This window comes from Coffea eugenioides, chromosome 4, assembly GCF_003713205.1.
Source record: "Coffea eugenioides isolate CCC68of chromosome 4, Ceug_1.0, whole genome shotgun sequence".
In the NCBI taxonomy this organism is placed as follows: Eukaryota; Viridiplantae; Streptophyta; class Magnoliopsida; order Gentianales; family Rubiaceae; genus Coffea; species Coffea eugenioides.
The window spans coordinates 7,538,156-7,558,320 of NC_040038.1; the positions used below are offsets into that span (position 1 = coordinate 7,538,156).

Sequence of the window (20,165 nt, forward strand, 5' to 3'; positions counted from 1 at the left end):
CGAACCTGTGCAATAATAATTACCTACTCAAGAAAAATACAGATTTTGTATATAGCGGTGAGTAGGGTCGAATCCACAGGGACTGGGGATAATTCGTTTCTTCTGGAGTCCAAAGTATGGGGGGTTTTGGATTAAATGCTAACTAAATAAATTAACTGCAGAAAATAATTAATTAAAAGAAATAATTGGGGAAACTCTAGCCAAGGGTACACATCAGAAATGGTTCATGCAACTGATCATCGATTCAAATATAATTCCAACATTTATTAATAGATTAGTTATAGTTGTCATGCACGCGATAAACAACCAACCTTTCCTTACTTTTTCGATAGTTAAGGTACGACCGTTAACTATTTCTCTAACCCAAAAACAACCCTAGGTACGACCGTAGGATTTAATTTCTAGATTGCATTAATAATTAGAAAGGCCCAATCCTAACTAACAAACACGCTACGAGGGTTTGTTTAAGTTAGATCGTATGCTCCTCTGACATAAACCCAATTACGCCAGTTGCTACTGAGATAAAGATAACGAACAATTACGGATTCAATTATCCCTATTTAGCAAAATAGCCTATGTGAATAATTAAATATTGCGCATCTATTCAATCACTCACACGAGCTATAGCAATTAAAAGCAGGAAACATATAAATACCAATAAATTAAGGAAGCAATTAAAATAAATTAGATCTCACAGTAATTGTTGAACCAAATCTTCAGTTGTCCCCTTAACTAGAAAAGCTTAACCACGCCTCATGAGAAAATCTCCCCGTTGGGGAATATTGTCGAACACCTGGCGTGTGTCAGAGGCCAGTCTAAGGAAAGAAAGAAAAGAAACTAAAACTAAACTAAAACTAGAGATATCCCTCATACTCTACGTTATCCCTATTTAAGCAATAAAAGAAAGATGACTAAAGGCTATCTAGGTGGTCCCCACACATGTGGACAAAGCCTTCAAAGTACTTCTTGCCCCCAAGTCTCTTTCCGTAGCTTTCTTTTCAGAGTCCAAATGACTAGATGCCTTCCACTAGCTTGTGGTCCCCACCAATTCAAGAGCCCAAGCATTGAAACCCTTAGAAATCTCCATATTTTCCATAAAGTCCCTCCTTTTTGGTAGTTTTCTGCTTTATTCCTGAAATTAAGTCCAAATACCAAATATGAGTAAATATCAGCAATTAACACAATATTTGTCAGGGATAGAAGGGGAAATCAATAATAAAATTACTAACAAATTATACCCTATCAGTAACGCGGTCATGAGTATTACGCTTATATTAGGAAAAATTTTCTTGATTAAATAGTCAGGTCGTCTCTTGCATATTGTGTCTATCATATATTGGAAGAGAGAAACAAGAGAATTTTCACTAAGGAAGAAAAAGCTACTCCTATCATCTTGCAACCCATCAGCGCTGAGGTTAGAGCGGTGGTAGCTTCTTGGAAGAAGATTAAACTAACAAAGTATAGCATGGAATTTTGATCTTATATTCTTATCGTTAGTATTCTGTTTGTTTAGTTGGTGACCTTGGGTGTTGTTTGCAATTAGTGTACTTTGGACGGTGTTGCTGGTTTGGCTTTTTGCTACTAATCATAACAAGTTCTGTCTTTGCTATATCAATAAAATGAATACCTTACCTAACAAAACAAATGGAGGTAATAAGGGGACAATTTTCTTTTTTTTTTTAAAATACAACAATAACAACAAAAGGAGTTGACCCAAAAAAATAACAATTTGATTTTGTCAATAATAATAATAATAAAAATACAACAATAACAACAAAAGGAGTTGACCCAAAAAAAATAACAATTTGATTTTGTCAACAACAACAACAACAACAACAACAACAACGACGACGACGACGACTTCAGTGCTAAATTCTAGATTAGAGTGCCTTATAAGTAGAGGTGTCAAAATGAGTGATTTGGGTGGGTTTGGATTGGATAAAATGGGTAATGGGTATAAGTGAGTCAACCCATTTATACCCATTTAATTAGATGGGTATCAATAGGTAAGTCAAAAAATGAATTGGACAACCCAATTACCCATTTATAATCCATTTATTTAACTTTTTGTAAATTAATTTTTGCAAACTAAGTTATCAATTTATACCATCCTTTGCACCCATCATTAGTTTTAAATATTTATTTATAATGCTCAATAAACCTAATTATCAATTTTTTTCATCTGTACTCTTTGTTGTAAAATTACATACAATTTAATAATTAAACAATAAGAATATAAAAATTTGAACTAAGTACTATAAAAGTTAACATAAAAATTTAATCCAAAAATTTTGAACCTCTTACATTTTTTTGTGTGCAAATTTAAAATTTCATTTTGGAAAAGTAAGAAAAGAGGCTAAAACTTGTCATAAATTGGTAATGCTGAAAAATGAGCAAGTTAACAAACTAAGAGAAAATAAAATGATAAGATAAAACCAACAAATAAGAATAATAATAATGAAACAAAAGTAGTTAACATCATGACAAAATGAAAATTTTGAAAAATAAAATGGATGAGGGAAGAGAGGAGGTTTGGGAAAAGATAATTTTAAATGGATTAATTGGATTTGATGGATTACTCAATAATATCCATTTATACCTATATATAAAAATTTAAGATACCCATAAACATTTATTCATAGGTAAGTATGAGTAAACTTAATTAAATGGGTTTGTTTGACAGCAATACTTACAAGTACGAAAAGTCCAAAGTTGGACCTGCGATCTGAATTGTTTCAATTGACAATGGTGTGTATTTCAACAAAAAGAATAGATTTTTTTTTTTTTTCCAGAAACGATAGATTAATTTATTTCTACGAATAGAGAAAATACAATATATGAGCAAGGGCTCAAGTTGTGGTTTACAAAGGTGTACTGAGACACCGAGGATCAACGAACTCCTCATCAGAATAGATGTGCATTGCTTGCTTACTCAGTTCATAACTGAGTGTATTAATACTAATATTACTGGGTTGGCAAAGAAATGAGCATGTCCTAAACATTAAGCTGAGATCAGTGATGCATTCGAGATGGCCTGCTATAAGGAAGTTGCTTGGACATTGGCAGCGTATCATCTTTAAAGTGCGGTTGCATGAAATATGAACCTGTATGTTTTGCAAGTCCCGTTCCTTTAGCTTACAAAGAGCCAGTTGTATCGCCACCAATGTGTCCAGCACAGACGATCCAGTACTTCTTTCTGTGAGCATCCACCCTGCCCCAAGCTGATTCAGTGCATTTGTTACTGTGATGCCAATTCCCATATTTAGTCCTTCAATGTGTTGCCCCACATGTATATGAACTCTCAGGATGTCCTGCTCTGGTTCCCTCGTTTGCTCTTGATCATTTGCTATGTCTGTTTCAGAAATGCTCATACATTGCCGTGCCTGTTGGCAGTTATAGTACTCCTCAAAGTCATTCACTGCCTTTCTGACTACCTCCATTGGATGCCTATATTTGCCTTCAAATTCTACTGCATTTCTGGATTTCCAAATGTGCCAAAGAATATCCACAGTTAGGCAAATGTGTTGCATTCCATCCTTTCGTTCCTTTACTCCCATTAGCCTGCTCCACCACTTCCTGAAATCAGTTGTGTCCTCATGAAGCCCATCCCACTGTAACGGAGCCATCTTCCATATCAGCTTTGCTTTGGTACATTGGAAGAAAATGTGCTCAACCGTCTCAGTTGTTTCTCCACACTGCTTACAGATTAGCTCACCCTTTCCCGTTCTCCTAAATATAGCCTCTCTGACGGGTAACACCTGGTGTAAACACTTCCATAGAAACAACTTGTGTTTGTGTCTTATTCTCAATTTCCATAGCTGTTTCCAGACTTTGTTGCAGCCCCCAATCCAGCTTGTTTCTCCCAGATTGCTCACAGGTGCATTAGGCATACTATCCTCCGCTGTGAAGGCTTCATAAGCAGATCTGACCGTGTATTTTCCAGTGGTGCTGTGGAGACAAGAAAAATGACACAAGTAGTCAAGTTTAGATTGGGTTCGCTCAAAAAAGGCAAAAAAAAGAGTATGTTGACTTAGTTCTTTACTCCGGAGTTCAGCATTAGTTTTTAACATTGACCGGATCAATCATTAACAGTATGTCGCAAGTTCAGATTTTGGTAGCTTTGTTGTCCCTAATCTTGAATTACAACTTGGTGACCTGCCTTAGATTTCATCCTTTCTTAAATTTTTTTGTTTTTGGGTTCTGGATGCAGTAATAATTCTTCTATTGTGACTCTGTTGCTTTAGAAAATGGTGCTGCCTAACTTTCTCATTCTTATTTTTTAGATTTTTTAAAAACTTTGTCATTCTTATAGCTATGGAAGTTATTTCTCATTTTTTTCAAATATATTACTTTGTTTGCTCATAAACATGCTTTCCAACTAGTTTTTTTTATATATTTTCATCCAAGTTTTTATCTCACATACATCAACATCATAAAAAATATTTTAATAATTATTTCAAATAATATTTTGAATAATACACTATCTAGACACACTCTATGCATCTTCTACTTTGTTTTAATTTTTAATTTTTAATTTTTTTGTATTTTATTCTTATTTTGTCAATATGATGAAATTTAAAACATACAAACCAAGTAACAACACATAATTCTAATACCACTAGCATGTATTTCCAAAATGAACACTATGGAAGTTTTTCATCTCTGTTACAAAATTATACAAATAACCTATAATGATTAATTATTTGGTAAGAAGGTTTTACACCGTTCAAGAACATTTATAAATGCCACAAACTCTTAACTAGTTATACTCTTGATAAGAAAAACCTGATAGACATAAGAGCAAGTTAGGGTGTGTTTGGACGGTGTATTTTTAGGTGTTTATATAAAATTTTATTGTAACTTATTGTTCTACACTAGAAAATTTTAATTTTTGTATATTTGAGAGTTGGAAAGACGAACTTTCTTTTTTTCTTTTTCTTTTCCTTTTCCTTTTCATTTTCTTTTTTCTTTTCATTTTCTTTTTCCCTCCTTCTCCCTTCCGTCCTCCCTACCCACTGCCACACGGCCCACACCCAACTCTCCCCGCCGGCGGGGGCTCCCCTCTCTCTCTCTCTCTCTCTTCTCCTCCCGCTTTCCTCCTCCTCCCTCCCTCCCTCCCTCTTCCTCCTCTCCCCTCCACCCTTCCCCCACAACCTTCCCCCCCTCTCTTCTGGAACCAGCAGGGGAGGGGATTTTTAATTTTCATAAACTGCAAATTTTAATGATAATAACTACCAAGTAAGTGCTAAAGTCTAGACTGGACTGCCTTCCACATAACAGAAGTTTAGATTGGACTCCCTTAAAAAAATGAAAAAAGAAAATGGAAGAATGAAAAGTCTAAATTGGGTGGCTAGTCCAAAGTCAATTGAGGTTAATGGAAAAGTTTTTCTTAATAAACAACTGCAGCAGTCAAGTTTAGATTGGATTCCCTTAAATCTTTACCGGGAAAGGAGGTTAAAATTTAGTTAAAGTGCATTCATTTGCTCTAAAACCTTACTTGCCAAGCAGCACCTTCTGCATATCCGGCTATTTTGAGTCAACCCATTAATAGCATGTTGCAAGTTCAGATTTTGGTAGTTTTGTTGTCCCTGATCTTGATTTACTTTTTGGTATCCCGATTCAGATTTGATACTATTGTCGATAGCCATTGTTACGCAAATGGTTATCATACCTTCAATTCCAAACACACCGGTTGTGACCATAGCCCATCTTCTTGCAGAGGCACTGATGTCAGTTTAAAGTGCCCGTTTCAGTTCAAAGGTGATCATGCAGATTTGTGCCCTGATGCTTTGGAGTTCTCTTGTGACCATAATCGCACAGTACTTCCCTTAACAACGGATGTTGATGGGGAGGAACAGCGCTTTTATGCAGATATAGACAGCATTGACTACAGGAAACAAACACTTCGTATATTTGATCCTGGAGTGCAAAAGGACAACTGTTCTACTCTTCCAATTTACTCATTTTATGAATACACCAATGAAAAGCAAGTTGGGGATATCCGTTATGGACGATTCGTGGATATTGATCCCGACACCAGTGAATTGGTCTTTCTCAGCTGTAAAAATCCAGTGGAATCGAAATCTCCTCTTTATATAGACACTGCTTCTTGTAATATCACTGCAAATCATTTTTCAAAAATGAATGCTCAATCTGATTATTACAGTTATGTTGTGATTGGTAAAAATGTGGTCGCATCCGATATTGAAGAGTCGGGCACAATCCATAAAATAGTTCGTGCAGACCTTCGGTGTCTACCTAAGGTAACAGGAGATATTTCGTTTCAAGACATCCACAATGCTCTGGCTAATGGGTTGGAGCTCAGTTTGTCAACAAGGTCGACACTGCGGAGATCAATTCTTTGTAAGTACACTAACTTTGCAGACCTGCCTTGTATGTTACTTTCTTCTTGGGTATTAATAAATTCTTACTTACCCAGAAAGGTTGAAGGTTGTCCATTTCGGTGATTGATAATTGGTTACGATGATCTCTTGGAAAGTATTAAATTCTACTGAATGAAACTATGTTTTTGGGAATTTAATGACAAGTTACCGTATCTTGAAAGATTTAAGTTAGGAAATGGAGTGGTATATTTGTAGGCTAACAAGTATAGTAGTTCTGCTGTTGATCTCAAAAGCCAAATCCAAACTTCTCTATCTGTCTCACTTTATACAAGTCTTACTATCATAGTGCACTTGATTAATGCATTGACGGTGTTGATTTAGATTGTGAAGGTGTAAATTTAGGATCTCTGAGATTTTCCTCTCGATTTGAAAATTGTACAATTGATTAAGGTGCATTGAATTTTTTCTTCTAGCATTTGAAGCTCTGTTAAAAGTTGAAGTTCAAGAATGCAATTGGACATTAATCTTGATCTTTGTTCCTGGACAATGCAGGTCTTCTGGTAGCACCATTCTACAATCATGTCAAGTTTGGGAGTGAGTCACTTATTCTTAAAATATACAGAAATGATTTTTTCAGTCAGTCTCATCCTTTCCGTTTCAATTTTTCCTTAATAATCCTTTGAATTTTTGTAATAAGCAGCTGGCGTGGGTTTTGCTGTCAAATTTTTTGGTAAGGCATTTGATTTATAGTTGATAACTCAGTATTGGGTGTATGATACAGAGTAAATCACTGATAAATGTTGCTTTCTTCTTCTATTTCAGTTCTGCTCATTGCAGCAAAAAGTGTCATTGGCATTGCCCTCTTGTGTGCTTTTCTCCTTTATAGGTGTCATCGGAGGCATTTATCCAGGTATGACACAATAGAAGATTTCCTACAAACAAACAACGGCCTCATACCCATTAGGTATTCATACAAACACATAAGGGCAATGACCAACAACTTTAAGGAGAAATTAGGTGAAGGAGGCTATGGTTTGGTTTACAAAGGAAAACTGCGGAGTGGAGATGTAGTTGCTGTCAAGATGCTGAACAAATCAAAAGCTGATGGGCAAGAGTTCATTAATGAAGTCGCAACTATTGGACAAATTCACCATGTGAACGTGGTTCGGTTGGTAGGATTTTGTGTTGCTCCCTCGAAACATGCCCTAGTATATGATTACATGCCGAATGGCTCTCTGGATAAGTTAATTTTCTCAGATAGTCAAAATGGTCATCCATTGAGTTGGAAGCAAACTTGTGAGATTGCAAAAGGAGTTGCTCGTGGGATGGAATACTTGCATCAGGGGTGCAATATGCAAATTCTGCATTTTGATATTAAGCCACATAACATCTTACTTGATGAGAACTTTGTTCCAAAAGTTGCAGACTTTGGACTCGCAAAACTTTACCCGATGCAAAAGAGTGTTTCAAGTCTTACAGCTGTCAGAGGAACATTAGGTTACATGGCTCCGGAATTGTTCTACAAAAAGATTGGAAGAGTCTCAGACAAGGTGATAGGGTGTTAATTGTTGGTTATTTTATTATTAATCTCCCTTTTTATCCTTACCAAATATTGCTTAATTGTTAATATTTACTCATATTTGGTATCTGGACTTAATTTCAGGAATGAAGCAGAAAACTACCAAAAAGTAGGGACTTGCTCCATAAGTGGGAGACTTCAAGAAGGCTCCATCGACCTGGCCCACAAGGAGAGGAAGAGGGCCCACAAGGAGAGGAAGAGACAGACTGCATTTGCTTGCTGATTAGGAGATTAGAGCTCTACTGGCAATAGGAAACAAGCAATTCGGCAGGGCTCCAATTCTTTTGCTCCTTGACTTCTAATCCGTGGGGACCACTAGATAACTTGAGTCATTGTTGGCTTTAAAAAGGAGGCAAAACGTACAGAGAAGGGGGATCATTCAATAGTTTTAGCTTAGCTCTTAGCATAGTTTAGTTTTATTCTTTCGCATGGTTGTTCTCCATTAATGGAGGACTAACCTCTCAATTCTAGTCAAGGGGACAACTGAAGATTTGGTTCAACAATTACTGTGAGATCTAATTTATTTTAATTGTTTCCTTAATTTATTGATATTTATATGTTTCCTGCTTTTAATTGCTATAGCTCATGTGAGTGATTGAATAGATGCGCAATATTTAATTATTCATATAGGCTATTTTGCTAAATAGGGGTGATTGAATCCGTAATTGTTCGTTATCTCTATCTCAGTAGCAACTGGCGTAATTGGGTTTATGTCAGGGGAATATACGATCTAACTTAAACAAACCCTCGTAGCGTGTTTGTTAGTTAGGATTGGGCCTTTCTAATTCTTAATGCAATCTAGAAATTAAATCCTACGGTCGTACCTAGGGTTATTTTTGGGTTAGAGAAATAGCTAATGGTCGTACCTTAGCTATCGAGAAATTAAGGAAGGGTTGGTTGTTTATCGCGTGCATGACAACTATAACTAATCTATTACTAAATGTTGGAATTATTTCTACATCAATGATCAGTTGCATGAACCATTTCTGAAGTGTATCCTTGGCTAGAGTTTCCCCAATCATTTCTTTTAATTAATTATTTTCTGCAGTTAATTTATTTAGTTAGCATTTAATCCAAAACCCCCCATACTTTGGACTCTAGAAGAAACGAATTATCTCCAGTCCCTGTGGATTCGACCCTGCTCACCGCTATCTACAGAATTAACTTTAGTTTGAGCAGGTTTTATTATTGTACAGGCTTCGACAACCTGTCAATTTTTGGCGCCGTTGCCGGGGACTGGTGCCAGATTGATTTATTTCTTTTTGAGTTCACCTTGTTTTTATTTTCAATTTATTTTTCTCTTATTTTTTTTATGGCTGCTAACATTCCATATTTTGATGATAGACTGGACTTTGTTCCTGAATGGGGTTATGAGAGTCATGTTTTTCCTAATGATCAATGGGCTGTTGCAAATTGTGGAACTTATTTTGACTCAGGTTATTCAACTGACACATGCCCCGCACTTCAAGACAATCTAAGTGCTCCAATTGATACTTTCGGAGATTTTCCACCCCAATATCAAATGCAGTATGACCCTTATTCAAACGGGTATGATCAAGGATGGTGGGATAATTCCAATTTTGATTATGCGACCGGACCAATGGATTTTCAACAGCAAGAGTCTCAGCAATCATCCTCCGTGTCAGGTATGTCTCTTGAAGAAATGATGGGATTACTAATTGCTAATACAAATCGATTTCATCAGGAGACACAAGCGAGTCTAAATCGATTTCATCAGAAGACACAAGCGAGCCTTCGCGACCTGGCGGATCAAATGCGTCAATTGACATCCAGGATAGAGCGATTAGCTTCTCACCGTGAAGAATTGCCCTCACAAATCAATATCAATCTTGAAGGAGATGAGAGTGCAATTATCTGGCCAAATGACATGGAACTGCAAGAGTTTCAAGGGAACGGATTTAAAGATGCAGTTGAAAAGGAAGTTGAAGTGCAAAAAATGAGACTCCAGGATCAACTCATTCAAGTGAATGAATCCAGTGAACAATCTCCAAATGCGGTGACATCCCCTCCACTCCTTCATCACTATTCTCCTGACTCTTACTCTTCAATTCCTATTAATGAAATTGACTTTATTATACCAGACAATTTTGAATTTCATGACAGGAATAAGTTAAGAGTGGCAATGGAAAAATATCTTGAACCGAAGAATGCATGTGATGGAGGAGTGAATGGAGAATGCAAATTATCGTTGACTTGTTTAGCACCATTTACTAGTCCATGGAAGCCCGTAGCTCGTGTGCTCAAAGATTACTCCATCTATGAGGGTTACCAGGATCATATTGAAGGTGAAGCATTGAAGCGAGCCACAAGATTTTATCCTCCATGAACAAGACATAACAATGTCTAGCCAAAGACATTAAAGAAAGGCGCTTTTTGGGAGGCAACCCAAATATTGGTTTCATTATTTTTAGTTGTTCAATTCTTTCGTTCTGTTGTTTCTCATTTGGATAGTAGTTGGTCTTGATATTTTTCTCCATTGTGATTAGGAAGTGAAATCTTGGCGTGCCCACGCAGTGTTTAGGTCTCCTGAGATCAGAGGACGAACACCAATCTTGGCGTGCCCACGCGGTGTTTGGGTCTCTTGAGGTCAGTGGATGTTTTGTAATCTTGGCATGCCCGCGCGGTGTTTGACGACCCAAAACATAAAAAAAAAAAAAAAAAAAAAAAGTTTCAAAATTTCACATTGAGAAAATTCAAAAATTCAAAAGGCATTTTTCTTTCTCTTCAAAAATTCAAATTTTGGAATTTCAAATTTCAGGAAAAAATTTGAAAAAAAAAACATTGAGAAAAAAAACCCAAAAAGAAAAAAAAAATTAAGAATCCAAAGAAAAAAAAAACTATTTTTTTTTTCTCTTTTCTTTTTCTCTCTTTCTTTCTTCTTTTTCTTTCTTTCTTTCTTTCTTTCCTTCTCTTCTTCCCCGCTGCCCTGCTTTCCTTTTCTTTTATTTCTTCTTTCGGCTGCCCTCCATCCTCCGCACACCACCAAGCACGACAGCCCACACAGCGGCGAGCTCACTCCGCGCGTCTCCGCCACCACCACGCGAGCACCACCAGCTTGCCACCCTCTCGACCACCTCCAAGCTCCAAGTTTCCTGTCCTTTTGCGCGCTCAGCTGCTGACTAGCCGCCATCCACCACCGGCTACCCACTTGCCGCACGCCGCTGACCAGCTGCCATCGCCGCCGCCTCCGTTCCAAGCTTCATCCCCGCCACCTCCACTCACCAGCGCCTTTGACCACCGCCTGCCCACGCTCCACAGCCGCGGCCACCACCGCGCGCCACCTCCCTCTTCTCTCTCCCGCGGCCATCATCAGCTCCGCCTCCGCTCACGCCAACCTCCAGTAGCTCCATCGCCACCACCTCCTTGCCGCGCGTCACAACCTGCCCAAAATTGGCAGGTGGAGGTATTCCAATTTCACCTTGATTAGTATTTCTCTGGTCCTTAAATTACTGGATTTTGCACATTTTTTGTGGGTTTTGTGATGGCTGAAGCCAGTAAGTAATTTGGGCATTTTCTGGGTTTCATTATAAGGGTGGAATTACGTTTCTTTGCTGCTCCATTTGGGGGTATTTTCTGGTATTAATTACATTGTTGAGCATTGATTGGGTTTTATCTACTCAAGGCCTCTATTTTCATCTGTGGGGATCACATTTGAGTGGGCCATTTGATTTAGTTCTTCCCTATGCGTGCACCAGTGGTATTGGTTGTGGTGGTTTGCCTAAAATTTATTAATCTTATGCGATTGCCTACCTGATTGACTGCTGGGATTAAACTGTTGTCCGAACTCTGAACTGTGGTTGCTGGAATTGCCTGTTTGCTGGGACTCTTAAATTTCTTAAGGTTTGGTCACTTGAAGTGGGTAATTGAATGACCAATTTGTGACATTCGTTGAGTTTCACTTGCTCCAATTAGTTGAATTCATTGCTCTGTTGGGGTCCCTGTTGGTATCACTTGAGTTCTGCTTTGTTAGTTTCTGTATCGTGCCCCTTTATCTTATTTTGATTAAATTGGAGACCCAGTGCATTGGGTTATGTCCTGCAACTGATTTGCCTAGTCTGATAAAACTGTCATTTGTTTAGGCTCTTGGAGTACTATCTGGTGTTGTTTGTATCTCTTAGTGGATTCGGTTGGCTCTTTGATTTAATTTGTCCCTGTGCGTTTACCAGTGGTACTGGCGTTGGTAATTGTTTAACATTTGTTAATCCTGTGTTATTGGTTGACCAATTGATCGAGTTGTGACTACTGGGCATTTGTGATTGAATCGTTTCTGTCCAACCTGTGATTGAGTTGTTTTGGATAAAGCAGGAGGTCATTTAGGCATTTTCTGGGGGTACTTTTTGGACAGAATTGGGTTTAATTGCTGCCATAGTGGGGAGATTTTCTGCTATTTATTCATTTGTTGGCCGCTTGATTAATTTTTTCCCTGTGACTCACCAGTGGTACTGGTTGAGATCTTTTCCCTATCGTTGTTGCTGCTATTTGAAGATACTTGCTTATTTTAAAGTTTAAGTTCTTGTGATTGAGTCGCTGCCGTTGAATTTAATTCTTTCCTGTCTGTGCACCAGTGGTACTGGTTGCAGTGTTGCTTTCCATTTCTTAATCCTCTGTGCCAGACTACCTATTTGATTCTTGAGTGTTGGTTCCTGAACTGTTGCTGGAGTTACCATTTTCTTGGGTCAATTGCTGATTTTGGCAGGTTGAATTGGGGAATGGACTGTCCAATTGGAGGCAGCTGTTACTATTTTGGGACCAATTGTGTCTATTTTGCTGTGATTTGTGTCTAATTGTGGGTAATTTGCTTGTTAAATTGGGAGGTGCCTATAACGCTTAAATTTGCTTATTGAAGTTAGTTGCCTCTGATTGCCTTGTTTAGGAGCATTTTATCCTTTTGGTTTCCTTTACTAAGCTATTTGGAGCACTTGCTGCATGATTGGACTGCCTTGATTCTGAATTTGACTACATTTGGACCACAGGGGCTCATTGATTGCATTTGTTATTAGTGTTCAGGTATTCGTATAACCTGTGGGTGATTGAATTGTGCCTATTGTTCATTGGGTTGGTTTTAAACAAAAAAATTGTTATTACTTTGAAATTCCTGTTTCCATTATCTGTTGGCAATTGTAGTCCCTTGTGATTAGAGTGACATCTAGAGATCATGGTAAGGCCAAGATCCGCTTCTAGGTTTAGGACACCTAGACACTCGCAGCCTCCTCCTACCCCAGGGGCTGACGAATGGCACCAGCTCCAGATGCGAGTTGAACGACTAGCAACTCGGATGACCCACATTGACGTCAACCTGCATCACATGCGCAGAATTTGGCAGCATTTATGCCCCATGCAGGCCTTGATCCTCAATTTCCACCTGAACCGCCCCTGTTTTGATGACTTCAGGGAAGTACCGTTGCTCCTCTCTTTTCTTCTGTTGTTACATTATCACATTGAGGGCAATGTGTGACTTAGGTGTGGGGGGGTCAGTTTTGGGTGCTAGTATTTTTATTTTTAGTTTCTAAAGGTTTTTCCTTTATTTTTAGTTTGATATTTATCTCCTTTTTCGTTTATTTTCTTTTCTTTTTTTTTCCTAGTGGTTAGTCTTCATATGAATACCAAGTTTGATGCTGGATTGTTGTCTCTAATTCTGCTATTGCCAAGTTTTAGTAATAAAAGGATATCAAGTTGATGTGGTTGAGTTCAGGAACATCTCTCTGGTGAATATCAATAATTGCTTAACTTTTTCAATTTTTGGTTAACTTTTCTAGGCATAGGGAATGATTGTTGGCATTTTTCATGTGAATTGGTCCAATTATTAATTTTAGTTCTCCATGTTTGGAAATTTGAGGCTGACTGCTGTTATTTTTGTGATATTTTCTAGTTATTGTGGTATGTTATCATAAATAAGAGGTGACTGTACTTCACTAGTTGTTACTACTGAGTAACCGGGGATCTTCACCTAAAGTGTTGATTTTCGCGTCAAAAGGTAGTAGTTGCTATGAGTGCATGGTCCCGTAGCAATTAGAGTTGAGTAACCGGGCTCCTCCATCTATCAAATGTTGGAGTTCGCGTCAAAAGGCTCTAAGGGCTATAGACTAAGTCTTTTGTTACTCAAAAAAAAAAAAAAAAAAAAAAAAAAAAAGAAACAAAAACAAAACAAAAAGAAAAAAATAATAAAATAAAGATTGTGTTAGTATGTGAATAAGTCAGCTTGCCAGTTTGTGATCTTAATGTCGAGATTTTGGTTAATAGATGGACCATTTGCTGATAAATGTGAGCAACCATTCCTTTTTCTTAGATTAGTTTGCTTGAAATTGGAGGAGTTGGTAGTTTATATGCTAACCGGAGTGATTTTTCTTGGATCTTGACCTGTGCCGCTTGATATATGATTTTCTTGGTGTCTTGGCAATACGGTAGTTGGAGCAGTAGCCATTGTCAAATTTTGGTGTTCAATTGCTGTTCCCATGCTTGAGGGCAAGCATGATTCAGGTGTGGGGGGAATTGATAGGGTGTTAATTGTTGGTTATTTTATTATTAATCTCCCTTTTTATCCTTACCAAATATTGCTTAATTGTTAATATTTACTCATATTTGGTATCTGGACTTAATTTCAGGAATGAAGCAGAAAACTACCAAAAAGTAGGGACTTGCTCCATAAGTGGGAGACTTCAAGAAGGCTCCATCGACCTGGCCCACAAGGAGAGGAAGAGGGCCCACAAGGAGAGGAAGAGACAGACTGCATTTGCTTGCTGATTAGGAGATTAGAGCTCTACTGGCAATAGGAAACAAGCAATTCGGCAGGGCTCCAATTCTTTTGCTCCTTGACTTCTAATCCGTGGGGACCACTAGATAACTTGAGTCATTGTTGGCTTTAAAAAGGAGGCAAAACGTACAGAGAAGGGGGATCATTCAATAGTTTTAGCTTAGCTCTTAGCATAGTTTAGTTTTATTCTTTCGCATGGTTGTTCTCCATTAATGGAGGACTAACCTCTCAATTCTAGTCAAGGGGACAACTGAAGATTTGGTTCAACAATTACTGTGAGATCTAATTTATTTTAATTGTTTCCTTAATTTATTGATATTTATATGTTTCCTGCTTTTAATTGCTATAGCTCATGTGAGTGATTGAATAGATGCGCAATATTTAATTATTCATATAGGCTATTTTGCTAAATAGGGGTGATTGAATCCGTAATTGTTCGTTATCTCTATCTCAGTAGCAACTGGCGTAATTGGGTTTATGTCAGGGGAATATACGATCTAACTTAAACAAACCCTCGTAGCGTGTTTGTTAGTTAGGATTGGGCCTTTCTAATTCTTAATGCAATCTAGAAATTAAATCCTACGGTCGTACCTAGGGTTATTTTTGGGTTAGAGAAATAGCTAATGGTCGTACCTTAGCTATCGAGAAATTAAGGAAGGGTTGGTTGTTTATCGCGTGCATGACAACTATAACTAATCTATTACTAAATGTTGGAATTATTTCTACATCAATGATCAGTTGCATGAACCATTTCTGAAGTGTATCCTTGGCTAGAGTTTCCCCAATCATTTCTTTTAATTAATTATTTTCTGCAGTTAATTTATTTAGTTAGCATTTAATCCAAAACCCCCCATACTTTGGACTCTAGAAGAAACGAATTATCTCCAGTCCCTGTGGATTCGACCCTGCTCACCGCTATCTACAGAATTAACTTTAGTTTGAGCAGGTTTTATTATTGTACAGGCTTCGACAACCTGTCACAAGGCAGACGTTTACAGCTATGGAATGTTGCTAATGGAGATGGCAGGAAGGAGGAGAAATGGTAATGGACATGTAGAACATTCAAGTCAAATATACTTCCCGTCCTGGATATACGATAAATTTGATCGAGGGGAGGAATTGGAAATTGGAGATCATGCAACTGAAGAAGAAAAATCAATTAGTAGAAGATTGATTTTGATTGCATTATGGTGCACACAAATGACACCTGAGGATCGTCCTTCAATGCGAGAAGTCTTAGAAATGCTTGAAGGTGATCTTAGTGGCCTAAAGTTGCCCCACAGACCATTGTTTTACCCTCCGGATTCACCCATATCCATGCAAGGAAGCAGTAATATTAGCTCTTCTGATGAGTCAACAGCAACGCTGTGTAGCTCTATGGCTTTAGAAATAGAGCAGATGGATGACTAAGAAGTGCTCCTAACTTTTAGTGGAAGCTTTGTATTTCAGATTTGTTTTTCAAACTCTTAAATCTGCCAATCTGCCACCTAGTAACAGTTGAAAACGCAAATTGAAAACTCATTTGGTACCAGTAAAACTGAAATTTAGAACCTTCAGAGATGCATCATATGTAAATATAGCTCCAATAATTTGTATCCACTGAGCTCCAATATGTAATATCTTGAGATGTTATGCTACCTGAGACAATGAGCAATATAGACTTCTTGGTGTTACTCGCCAAATTGTTAGTTAGTTTAACCTAGACTTGTAGCCTTGTTTCTTTAAACCGTGTCTTTCCTTTTCATCAATGGGCCCAATAAGACATTTCTGGATGCTGCCTGCCTGGATAATTGGAGTTGAATGCTCAATGATCTAACTGGTAGACTTATCAAATAATCATGAAGACGGAGTAGCGTTTCTTCTGGTTCCTTCTTTCTTATGGTTCAGTTATTTAAGCCATGGTTTTGCCTTGTGTTGAAGAATTCAACTGTCTGTTTAACAGGCATCATGGAATTTAGTAGTTTAACCATCAGAGTCAATAATAGTTTAACCATCAGCCGTAATACAGTACATATGCAAAAAAATATCATTGATTACCTCTACTTTATTCATCAATTTCTTCTTTTTGTTTCTTGTATTTGCAGAACATTGGAAGCTATTAATACACAAGACTTTCAGTCGAAATTAACCTTTAGCATCTATTCTAACTCAGAGATCACTGCCAATCCTGAAGCCAAATGTCTTCTATGCAAGCTTGGATTGCTTGGATTCATGGGATCTGTTGAGGTGAAAGGACTTGGTGGAAGACTCGGACTTCCTCCATTTCCTTCAAGCATCTGAAGAACGAAGGTTATTGAAGGACGATCCACAGGGTTCCACTGAATGCACCAAAGTCCCACAATTGCCAATTTTTTGGCAATGACATCCTCTCCATCTTCCTCAACTTGGATTCTCAAGTCTTCCCCTTGAACCAACCGTCCGTAAACCCATTCGGGATAGTACACTTGGCTAACATTTTGCACATTGGCATCAATGTTCTTCCGTCGTCCAACCATTTCAAGCAACAGCATCCCAAAACTATAGATATCTGATTTGTAAGACACATTGCCAAAGTGCCTTGAGAAGACTTCAGGGGCAATGTAGCCCATGGTTCCTCTCGCAGCAGTCATTGAAACTGCACTTCTTCCCTTTTCACAAAGCTTGGCTAACCCAAAATCAGATATTTTTGGGTTAAAGCTGTTGTCAAGCAAGATGTTATGTGGTTTGATATCGAAATGGAGGATCCTCTGTTCGCATCCTTGGTGAAGGTACTCGATACCTCGCGCAATGCCAAATGCAATGTTTTGTAACTTCTCCATTCCAAGGTTATGATGCTCTTGACCTTCCGGAAATATGAACTTGTCCAGAGAACCGTTTGGCAAAAATTCATAAACAAGAGCTCTTTTGAATCCATCAGCACAGAAGCCTACCAAGCGGACAACATTTACATGGTGGATGGTGCCCATTGTTCCTACTTCATTGATAAACTCTTCCCCATTTCCTGTGGAATTGTGCAGCAGCTTCACGGCAACAAATATTTCATTTGAAATTTTGCCTTTGAACACATTTCCATAGCCTCCTTCACCTAATTTATCCTTGAAGTCATTTGTGATCCTCTTGATATCAGCATAGGAATATCGAGTAGGCTTCATGGCAGCGTAGTCCTCCAAAAATGTTCTGATTCTCTTCTGATTTTCTCTGTCTATTTTCTTTGTTTTATAGACATTGTAAAGGGTCGCTAATATGAGAAAGAAACACCCCACGATTGGACCTGTTGTTAAAGGCACATGTCAATTTTACTTTTTCTTTTCTCTATACTAGAAAAATTAACTGAGAAAAATGTACAGCAAGATTCTCACCTGAAATGAGTAATTTCTTCGATACACCTGTAACATACTAGCAAATGTCAAAAAGACATCTATGTACAACAGTCAAGGTTAACTAGAAATGTGAATTTCTCTCTCTTCTTTCTTTCTTTCTTTTTATTGTCGCCTCTTACATATGTTCCTAGTATTGTTCGTGCTCTTGGTCCATTTTATCAATACACAGTCACCAAATTGGGTGAGTTCAGAAGACAGGGAAGGGTATAGCTACATGAGACCTTTCTTTAAATTTATCCTTTTCAAGATGTAAATGTTCAAATTTCTGGTGTAGATTCATCTAAAAACTTCTTCTAGACAATCAAATATCTGGTGCTCTCATTCTGTTTGTGGTCTGAATCTTTAGTCAATTAGTCTATCTGAAGCACTTCGACGAGAAATATCAAGAAATGGACCAGGAAGGGGCAGTAAATGGTACGTACCAGAGTCGGGCTTTCCTCCAAAGCAGTCAAATTTATTGTTCGTTCCATTCTTCCATCTGCAAATTCCACCTTGGTGTACCTCACATTTTTTGCATTCAGGCAAGGACCAGGCCAGGTTTAGCAAGTCTCGCATTCCAAATAGTTCCCCCGAAACCAAATTTGTGTCATACATCTTTGTGCATAATTCCACAGACAAAAACCGAATTTCAGTATCAGAACGCGTTGCACGCACTTTGTATCCATGGGTGTCTAAACAACTAAAGTCATATTCGTCATCCGAAGACCAACCATCACCATTTGCCAATGAGCAATTGAACAAAGTATATCGATCTATCGTGTAGTCTGGTGCAGAAAACTGAAACGGGGTAGAAGATAAATCAAGATTTCTCAGATACTTGAGTTGGCAACCTTCAGCAAACTGGACTTGGATCATTTGAGTCTTATAGTTGATGCTCTTGACCACAAATTTCATTGATGAAGGGGGAAACTCAAGTAAGGTATGGTTTCCGTTGTCACAATAAAGATTGTACCCTGGATTATTGTAGCCACACTCTTCAGGCTGCTTTCCTCTTAGCAGAAATGGGAATCTTACGGTCGGACCTTCGGGGCTACATCTTTTCACTGCACAGACATCGTCAGGTGGTACTGCTGCTGGTGCAATTGAGACGTTGTCCGCAAAGATTGCAGGGCTTAGTAGAGAAGAAAAGCTAATGGCCACTATGATCAATCTCCAGATTTCCATTTTTTTTTTCTTTTTCTTCTAATGAGTTTTCAGGTTTGATGGAAGAGCAGTTTTCTCTGTATAGATAAATGGTTTGGAGTCAAGTCTACGCCTGTCTGAGTTTTAGCATGAGTTGTGTTTTGAACCTGTCAGGAAATTTCTTTGAGAATGACACATAATGGTGGGGTAAGGAGAAAAATGGAGAAAGCCAGTACTGTGGGAATTGCAACAGTCGACCATTGACTGACCTGAGCTCATGTTCTGCTTTGACGAGGTTTTTTTCTGCACTTTCTTCATTTCCTCTAAACGTTCACGACAGTTTCTGTTGTTAACCGCCCCCCCCCCCAACATTTTTTGTGGAATTTATAACTATGACTGATTAGGGGAGGATTTGACTTGGTAATTGGAATTGATTTACAAAAGTTGATTATAATACTTTAACCAGCTAAAGTCAAATGACTAATTAAGGAGACTCGAGCTGAAATTTTCATCTTGTTTACAATCTGCTAAAGATAATAACCTGATAATAATGGTGAAAACTTGAGAAAATCTTGTTGTGGATATTTGGGTTAAAAATGGTTAAGAAGAAAAAATTGAAAAAAAAAATAATAGAAGAACTTGATGTTTTAATATATTTTTTAGTCAAGTAGAATTTTCAACAAATTTAACTACAGTCTAGCGGTAAGATTGTTATATGCAAACTGAGAGACCCAAGTTCAAATCATGGCTACACCATTCTTGATATTTTGTTGAAAAATTTAAAAAATCGCCGGTTCACGGTTCTTAACGGTTCACACGGTTCGTCCGGGTTTCAACGGTTCTCCATGAACTTCCGGCTTTAGCATTAGACCGGACCGGTGACATGGCCGGTTCGCGGTCCAACCGGTAGAACCGGCCAGTCCGGTCCTGTTCTGTAAGATTGTCATATGCAAACTGGGAGACCCAAGTTCAAATCATGGCTACACCAT

The 20,165-nt window shown here is 38.1% G+C and overlaps 3 protein-coding genes and 1 long non-coding RNA gene across 4 annotated transcripts; 2 read left to right on the forward strand and 2 right to left on the reverse strand.

Annotated features, from left to right (window-relative positions):
• Nucleotides 1–2,861: 2,861 nt before the first annotated feature.
• LOC113768924 lies at nucleotides 2,862–5,520 on the reverse strand. The gene is made up of 2 exons (XM_027313425.1): nucleotides 5,498–5,520; nucleotides 2,862–3,948 (listed from the first exon to the last, which is right to left on the reverse strand). The coding sequence occupies exons 1-2, from the start codon at nucleotides 5,518–5,520 to the stop codon at nucleotides 2,862–2,864; spliced, it is 1,110 nt and encodes a 369-aa protein (XP_027169226.1).
• A 782-nt stretch (nucleotides 5,521–6,302) lies between these two features.
• Nucleotides 6,303–7,074, forward strand: LOC113768401. The gene is made up of 3 exons (XR_003468069.1): nucleotides 6,303–6,363; nucleotides 6,897–6,938; nucleotides 7,045–7,074. It is a non-coding gene; the product is annotated as an uncharacterized LOC113768401 (long non-coding RNA).
• A 203-nt stretch (nucleotides 7,075–7,277) lies between these two features.
• On the forward strand, nucleotides 7,278–16,199 carry LOC113768400 (rust resistance kinase Lr10-like). The gene is made up of 2 exons (XM_027312740.1): nucleotides 7,278–7,894; nucleotides 15,680–16,199. The coding sequence occupies exons 1-2, from the start codon at nucleotides 7,334–7,336 to the stop codon at nucleotides 16,103–16,105; spliced, it is 987 nt and encodes a 328-aa protein (XP_027168541.1). The 5' UTR covers nucleotides 7,278–7,333; the 3' UTR covers nucleotides 16,106–16,199.
• Nucleotides 16,200–16,707: 508 nt separating this feature from the next.
• LOC113768537 (rust resistance kinase Lr10-like) lies at nucleotides 16,708–19,344 on the reverse strand. Its single transcript, XM_027312939.1, has 3 exons — nucleotides 18,477–19,344; nucleotides 18,034–18,060; nucleotides 16,708–17,945 (listed from the first exon to the last, which is right to left on the reverse strand). Exons 1-3 carry the CDS (start codon nucleotides 19,216–19,218, stop codon nucleotides 16,834–16,836), a joined length of 1,881 nt encoding a protein of 626 aa, XP_027168740.1. The 5' UTR covers nucleotides 19,219–19,344; the 3' UTR covers nucleotides 16,708–16,833.
• Nucleotides 19,345–20,165: the final 821 nt, after the last annotated feature.

Coding starts and splice junctions, on each gene's coding strand:
- LOC113768924 (XM_027313425.1), bottom strand. CDS start 5,520: ATGCAGAAGGTGCTGCTTGGCAA. Junction 3,949..5,497: donor CAGAAGGTGCTGCTTGGCAA/GTAAGGTTTTAG, acceptor TTGTCTCCACAG/CACCACTGGAAAATACACGG.
- LOC113768400 (XM_027312740.1), top strand. CDS start 7,334: ATGACCAACAACTTTAAGGAGAAATTAGGTGAAGGAGGCTATGGTTTG. Junction 7,895..15,679: donor TTGGAAGAGTCTCAGACAAG/GTGATAGGGTGT, acceptor ACCTGTCACAAG/GCAGACGTTTACAGCTATGG.
- LOC113768537 (XM_027312939.1), bottom strand. CDS start 19,218: ATGGAAATCTGGAGATTGATCATAGTGGCCATTAGCTTTTCTTCTCTA. Junction 18,061..18,476: donor TGGAGGAAAGCCCGACTCTG/GTACGTACCATT, acceptor AGTATGTTACAG/GTGTATCGAAGAAATTACTC. Junction 17,946..18,033: donor GAAGAAATTACTCATTTCAG/GTGAGAATCTTG, acceptor CTTTAACAACAG/GTCCAATCGTGGGGTGTTTC.